At 31.0% G+C, this 7685-nt stretch overlaps 2 protein-coding genes across 2 annotated transcripts; both read left to right on the top strand.

Moving 5' to 3' along the window:
• Window positions 1–835: 835 nt before the first annotated feature.
• On the top strand, window positions 836–1330 carry LOC126701137 (disease resistance protein RPV1-like). Its single transcript, XM_050399267.1, has one exon. The coding sequence runs from the start codon at window positions 836–838 to the stop codon at window positions 1328–1330; it is 495 nt and encodes a 164-aa protein (XP_050255224.1).
• A 2318-nt stretch (window positions 1331–3648) lies between these two features.
• Window positions 3649–7412, top strand: LOC126701136 (disease resistance protein RUN1-like). The gene is made up of 4 exons (XM_050399265.1): window positions 3649–4692; window positions 4899–5171; window positions 5263–5763; window positions 6429–7412. Exons 1-4 carry the CDS (start codon window positions 3649–3651, stop codon window positions 7410–7412), a joined length of 2802 nt encoding a protein of 933 aa, XP_050255222.1.
• Window positions 7413–7685: the final 273 nt, after the last annotated feature.

Genomic DNA, 7685 nt, shown 5'->3' with positions numbered 1-7685 from the left:
TCATCTCAAAAAGTTGAAATGGAAAAAAAAATAGAAAGAAGGACCTATGATGTAAAATTAGAAAAGACATAGCTTGTTAATTTAGTTTTTGTTGTTCAAACTGATTAGGTCTCTTAGGTATAGTAGTTGTATGCCACCCAATTAATATCTAAAATTAATTTTTTAAATAGAAATTTAATAAATTTTTTGTAATTTGGAGCAATTACGACTTTTAAACCCAATTTTTATAATACAGTAAAGTATAATATATGATATTCGATACAAACTACGTACAAAGTAGTAAATGGACTTCCAAGAAAGGAAAAGGAACAAAAGTAGTTTTTCATCTATAAATCTTTCCTAGTTTTTTGGAGAAATCTGAAAGAAAAAAGAAAAGTTAGTACTGAATGATTGGTGATAGGCTAAAGATTGCTACTTTTCCAGGAAAGTTAAACAAAAAAACGTGTGGGTCTCTCTATACACTTTGCAGGATTGCGTGGAAGAAGGATGTCTGCTACTTTTATCTGATCTTCGTATAGGTTGGTTGGATTTACCATTTGTTTGATTGTTTCTAGATCTATGGTTTGTCATTAAAAATAACAATTTATTTTGTTAGTGGAAAGTTCAAAGACTTGGTCACACCAAAGACAAAGTAAAAAAGCATCAATATGGCACTTAAAAGTTCAAAGAGCTGTTGGTCACACGGAAGCAAGCTTAACTACTTTAAGGGCTCCTCTTGCTTGCATTTAGCCTCTACCTAATTTGTCGTTCACTCTCCTAGGTTATATTGATAAACACTTTACAATTTTCTTTCTTCTCTTTTCAGAACTTTACAACCGTCTGCTCATAAATCCCAATGGCTCTTGTGACCAGCAAAAGAGCTTCATCATCCTCTTTCACCCAATTCAAGAACTTTGATGTCTTCTTGAGTTTTAGAGGAGAAGATACTCGTCTTGGTTTTATAGGTCATTTGTATAATACTTTGCGTCAACGGGGTATTAACACCTTCATTGATGATAACCTTAAAAAAGGAGAAGAAATTTCTATAGGACTTCTCAAAATTATTGAAAACTCAATGATTTCGATAATCGTATTCTCTGAGAACTATGCATCATCCACCTGGTGCTTGGATGAACTTGCAAAGATTGTTGAGTGTAAAAAGAATGACCAATTGGTGCGACCGGTTTTTTATAACGTAAATCCATCAGAGGTTCGTAATCAAAAAGGAAAGTTTGGAGAAGCATTGACTAAACATGAAGAAAAGCTAAATGATAACAAAAGGGTGCAGACTTGGAGGGAATCTTTATATGAAGCAGCCAATATATCTGGTTGGCATTACAAGCATGAGTAAGTTCCTATATTTAATGAATACTTTTGTGCTTTTACATGTTCTAATGATTTGTAATGAGTAATGACCACTACATTTTATTGTTAAACAACAACTACTACTATTGTTTCTAAGTTTTGCAAAATTGTGGATTTTTTTTTCTTGTCGTATCTTCTAATAAGGTAGTTAGTTACATAGTTGTCAATACTTGAATCGTATCAAGAATCAAATTTTCATTTATTAAATTGTGTATTACATATCATATTCTCTACCATAAGATAGATAAATACTTTATAAAATTTATTTAGAAAATTATAGATTTACATATAAGAGGTATATTTTATTATAAAATTAGAAAATATTTAACTAACTAATGGAAAATTCAATCATCATTAATCACTAATATTTAAATAAACTATTTCAATAGATTTTTCTTTACCTTTATTATTTGCATTCGAGTTTCTTGGACCTATAAATATATATATATATATATATATATTTGTATTTTCAATTAGTAATTTATTCACAATATAGAAAAGAAATTTGCACTTTCATATAAACTATACCTCTCTTTCTTTTGAGAGAGAGAGAGAGAGAGAGAGAGAGAGAGAGAGAGAGAGAGAGAGAGAGAGAGAGAGAGAGAGAGAGAGAGAGAGAGAGAGGCTTATGGATATATTAGTGGCTAAAGTGAGTAGTCCAATAATTTTATGTTAAAAACAAGTCTAATAGTTTGTTGAACTTAAATCAAAGCACAAATTTTAGCGCAAAGGCTCAATTCAAATTGATATGTCTATGTATTATTCAATTTATACAATTCATACGATACAATTTCTATGATACATATTTACGTGTCGTGCAATTCATGATAATAATCGATATGCATCTACAATACAGTACCTTTTAAGTTCAGCTCAATATGTATCACTTATTATATAGTGGCAAAGCCAAGATTAGAATAAATTTTTAAGACAAAATTAATTCTAAAAAAGTTTATTAATATTAGAAAAAGATTACTTACTCTATTAAAAAAGATTGATTAAAGTAGAAAATATAATGTAAAAGTAAGTCATAAATTATATTTTGTACTTGGTTTCAATCAGTTTTTTCAGCCTTGTATAAGCTAGAGTTAGTATAATCGTTGATAAGTGAATGCTACTTTTTCGTATTTTAAGCTAACTATAATTTTATTTCTTTTTCTTTTTTTTTTGAGAAAACTATAATTTTATTTCAAACAAGTAAAAAATAATCAACGCATATATAGTCGTTTATGTATGAAGTGAAAAGATTAATCTAAATGTAAGATAATCAAACAAATTATTAGATTTTTTTTTTATATAAAATTAAAAAAAATAGAAGTAATAGCAATATGATCATACTCTCGAAAATTTTAAAATGTTCTATTTGTGACTTGATTTTTTATTTATTTATTTTATATATGTTGTATAATTAATGTTCTATTTTTGAATTAATTAAAAGCAATAATGTTTATTCTTTCTATCATATATTTCATTTCCAACCATGGTGGGTTGATTGCAAAAGACCTAAAATTATATAGATTTCTAAAAGAATTATTCTGCATTTATAACTAATAATAAAAAACAACGTATAAAATTCGGTACATTGTCTAGGAGATACTGCGACAATAAAATTCGGTGAATATATATTCCTTGATTACATTAGTAGAATTAAAAGGGTTTTTTTATTTTTTAGTTTTGATTTTGAAGTATAATAAAAAATTAATATATTAATTTTAAAAGAACTTTAAGGAGCTTAGGGTGGAATGGGGTGCAATTGCCCCCACAACACACCCCCCCCCCCCCACCCCCCCTACCTGGCTTAATTTGCCCATCGTACCATATGATAATAATTATGGTTAACCATAGGTCAATAGTAAAAATAAATGAACTTAATATTAGATTATCTTACTGATTAATTTGAAGTTTTGATCTCATGCATGTTGTTTAAAAAAAATTTAAGAAAATTAAAATTTTTTTTTTCAAGTATCATAAATGGGATTCCAATAAATTTGTATTCCTAATCGATCTAACTGGATTTTCCATACAACTTCCTGCCTAAAACTAATTTCCTAACAAAAACAATAAGAAAAAAAGTCTTAATAAAATATTAGTTCTTAGATCTTTAAATTACATGACGCTTACTAAATGACAGTTCTTTGATTAGTTGTAATGCACATATTGAACATCTAGAATTTAGTTTAAGTTCATTTTCAATTTATAGTCTAACTAGTTACATGTCTTTGATTCTTTGTGAATGACAGCTGCACTGAATTTGAATTTATCCAAAGAATTGTTGAAGAAATCTCAAATTCTAAATTAAATCGGATGCCATTAGTTGTTGCTAAATACCCGGTTGGAATAAATTCTCGTGTAGAGGCCATAACATTGCATTTAGATATTGGGTCAAATGATGTTCGTATGATAGGTATGTATGGTCCTGGTGGAGTGGGTAAAACAACCATCGCAAAAGCTATTTATAACAGAATTTTTGATCATTTTGAAGGAAGCAGCTTTCTAGAAAATGTTAAAGACAAGTCAGGGGCAATTAATGGTATAATCCAACTACAAGAGGCACTTCTATTTGAGATCTTAGGGGATGGACAACTGAAGGTGGGAAGTGAATCGAAAGGAACCAGTGTGATAAAGAACAGACTTCGCAATAAAAGAATTCTTGTAATCCTTGATGATGTGGATAAATTGGACCAAATAGAAAGATTGATTGGAGGATGTGATTGGTTTGCTTTGGGAAGTCGAATTATTATAACAACAAGAAACAAACATTTATTACATTCTTTAAGAATAGGTCATTCAACCTATGAGGTTAAAGAGTTAGACGGTCATGAAGCTCTTGAACTATTTAGTATGCATGCCTTCCAAAGAAACAAACCTGAGGAAGATTATTTAGAACTTACTGATCAAGTTATATGTTATGCCAAGGGCCTTCCATTAGCTCTATCAATAATTGGTGCTGATTTGTGTGGAAGAAATGAAATGCAATGGAAAAGTGCATTAGATAAGTATAAAAAAATTCCTGACAAAGATATTCAAAAAATACTCCAAATAAGTTATCAAGGATTGGATGAAACTGAACAAGATATTTTCCTTGATATTGCATGTTTCTTCAAAGGGCATTACAAGGAATATGTTGTAGATATACTAAATGGTTGCAATCTATACCCAATTATTGGTATTCAAAAACTTACTGATAAGTGTCTCGTAACTGTTGATCGATCTAACAAATTATGGATGCATGACTTGCTGCAACAAATGGGCAAAGAAATTGTTAGACAAGAATCACCACAAATGCCTGGAAAACGTAGCAGACTATGGTGTTATGAGGATGTTGTTGAAGTGCTAATGGAAAATACGGTATAACTTCTAGTTTCATTCTCCTTTATCATTTTCTTCATAAAGTAAATATAATGACCATTTTTTTCCTTATAATTTTTTATTTTTTATTTTTTTGTTATGGAAGAAATTCATGTCCAATAATATGGATAAGATTTAGTAATTATTATATTTTTTTTATGAAATCTTTTGAATGATGTGATTTATGTAATTTTTTGTCCAATTAGGGATCGGAAAACATTCGAGGCATGATGATATGCTCACCTGAACCAGAAGAGATGCAATTAGAAGCTAAATTTCTTGAGAAGATGAAAAATCTCAAATTCCTTATGGTTGATAATATAGATATTTGTGGAGGTATTGAATATCTTCCCAATGGATTAAGGTTGCTTGATTGGCCTGGATTTCCTCTATCTTCTTTGCCATCCAATTTTCGTGCACAAAACCTCATTGCACTTAACATGCCGCAAAGTCAGGTTATATTGGACAAGCTTCTCGAGGTATGATCAACTTTATTTATTCATATACTATTAATTCATTAAAATTTATGTTAAAGTTTGTCAAAACTAAATTTTGATTTTTTTTCAACAGAAAATACGATTCAAGAGCTTGACATATATGAATTTTCACTCATGTCATTACATTAGAAAATTACCCGACCTCAACAAAACTACCCCAAACATAAAGGAATTGAATCTCCGTGGATGTAAAAATTTAATGGAGGTTCATGAGTCCATTGGACAACTTGATAAGCTTGAAAAGTGGGACCTCACAGATTGCATTGAACTTCAAATCCTTCCAAGTTGTCTCACGATGAAATCTCTTAAACATTTAAGTCTTTATCGATGCACAAAGGTTGAGAAGTTCCCCAATATGCCACAAGAAATGGAAGGTTTAAAGTATTTAAATCTATGTGGGACAGCTATTAAAGTGTTGCCTCCATCATTTGCAAATCTCATTGGGCTTCATCAATTATTCCTAGGCTCTGATTTCCATTCGGGTCATCTTCCAAGTAGCATCTATAAATTGCAACATCTTTGTGAAATCTATCTTTATGTCAAATTTCCAAAAGACGTGGAGATTGGTAGACAAGTACTATGCAATTCTTATGGTGGCTTTTCCAATAATGGGTTTCGGAGCTTGAATGTCCTCTTTCTTTGTTTTTCTAAAAATGGTTTAGAAATAGATTTTATTTTGAATTCTTGGTGCCCCCTTGCGTTGAAATGTTTACTCATACGGAGTGAAGATTATACCCTTCCAAAAAGCATTATCAGATTCAATAAATTACATTCGCTTGACATTAGAGATTGCCACTTCATTCAAGAAATTCCAAAGCTTCCAGAATGTATAGAAAAAGTTGATGCATCAAATTGCTTCTCGTTGAATTCACAATCATTAAGCAAATTATTTCTTCAGGTACCTCTCTCTCTTAAAGTTATAAATAAACATTTTCAGTTCCCTAATAAAATAATTTACCAAATTTGCTAAAGGATAATTATAGGTGTATAATGTTGTACACATTTGTTTAGTTTACAATGTAAATCTTATGTTGCTACTGCTACCTCAATATAAACTAAAAATTTTCCTTCACCAGTAATTATAGGTTTACATTGTACTTGTACACCTTTGGCAAATGTGTTACAACATTGTACACATTATTTTAGAATTCAATGTAGATTTTACATTGCTATTACAATATAAACTAATTATTTTCCTTTGGTAAAATTCACTTTCTTGAATTTCTTAATTGCATGCAGTTTGGAAGAATTTTAGAGCTTCCACCAAATATGAGATGTTTAGGTGTGAAAGAAGACATATTAATGGATTCACAACCATCTATCAGATTACTGCATCAGATTGATTTCCCATGCTGGCTCTCCCCATCTGAGTTCTCTGTAGCTGAAAATTATGATGAAGATGACACTAGATGTGAATATGAAATTGTAGTACCAAGATATGAGATTCCAAAGTGGTTCAACCATCAAAGTGTTGAAAGTTCCATATCATTCTGGATTGGTCCAGAATTTCCAACATTTGCTCTTTGTCTTGCTTTTTGTCTAGATCAGCTAACTGATAAAGACACATACAGTTGTGTTTGTGTTTTCCACATTTCCATCAATGGTCATAAACGACTGCTCCTACAGAGACTATTTCGAGATTTTCAGTATGATCATCTGTGGTTTTACGGTGCACCTCATAGCCTATTGCAGCAAAAATTTGGAGACTTGATTCAAAGTGATCGGAATCATGTTGAGATTTCAAGTAAAATCTCTCATTGGACTAGTAAAACTGGTGGAAAAATTGCTCCTACCATTGAAAGGTTGGGGGTCCATGTGGAATGCATTTGTCGTCCTAAGAGTTCAGTTATCATTCCTAAAAATGGTGAAAATGTTGATGATGGCTTTGACAACACTGTACTCTCGCCTTCACTACCTCTATTCCCTACTTCTAATGATTCAAATATACATCATGGGGGTTTCAACAATGTAGAAGTTTTAAGGCTTTCAACAGACACATCAAATAATGGTTTTGACTCAAGTTTGATAGGCATTCATAATGATGGGAGCGATTTGTGTGTGTCATCAGTTGCCTCTCCCTTTTCAAGAATTGGATATAATGACTTGAAGGTAGTGGATGGTGATGGGTTTGATTTGGGTTCTCCTTCAGTGGTCCATCCTTCTGTAAACAGTGACTCTGGCTTCAATCCATATCCACCATCAAAAAAATCAAGAACCCTTTAATCAAATTTTGAAGAAATATGCCAAGGTACTATTATTACATTGTATTCAATCAATTTCTTTTGCATTGTTGAATGCCGGAGTTCATCTCCCCATTGCATTGTTTGATTTGCATCATCGGAGGTTTTTGTCACTTTCTACTATCTTTCTCTAAATTAAGGGGCTCATTCAAACGGGGTATTAATTCAATTTGAAAGGACATTAATGCAAAGAAAAATAGGAATTGATGGTCATTTGATTTGTTGTTGAATTCTATTTCTTGTAATGGTAAAAGAG

The sequence above is a fragment of the Quercus robur genome, chromosome 9 (assembly GCF_932294415.1).
Source record: "Quercus robur chromosome 9, dhQueRobu3.1, whole genome shotgun sequence".
NCBI classification, from domain to species: domain Eukaryota; kingdom Viridiplantae; phylum Streptophyta; class Magnoliopsida; order Fagales; family Fagaceae; genus Quercus; species Quercus robur.
This window is presented reverse-complemented; position numbering and strand designations above follow the sequence as displayed.

Bases quoted from the DNA above. Each gene is read 5' to 3' on its own strand.
- LOC126701136 (XM_050399265.1), top strand. From the start codon at position 3,649: ATGCCATTAGTTGTTGCTAAATACCCGGTTGGAATAAATTCTCGTGTA. The intron at 5,172-5,262 runs GTATGATCAACT...TTTTTTCAACAG, and splicing joins TATTGGACAAGCTTCTCGAG to AAAATACGATTCAAGAGCTT. The intron at 5,764-6,428 runs GTACTATGCAAT...AATTGCATGCAG, and splicing joins ACGTGGAGATTGGTAGACAA to TTTGGAAGAATTTTAGAGCT.
- LOC126701137 (XM_050399267.1), top strand. From the start codon at position 836: ATGGCTCTTGTGACCAGCAAAAGAGCTTCATCATCCTCTTTCACCCAA.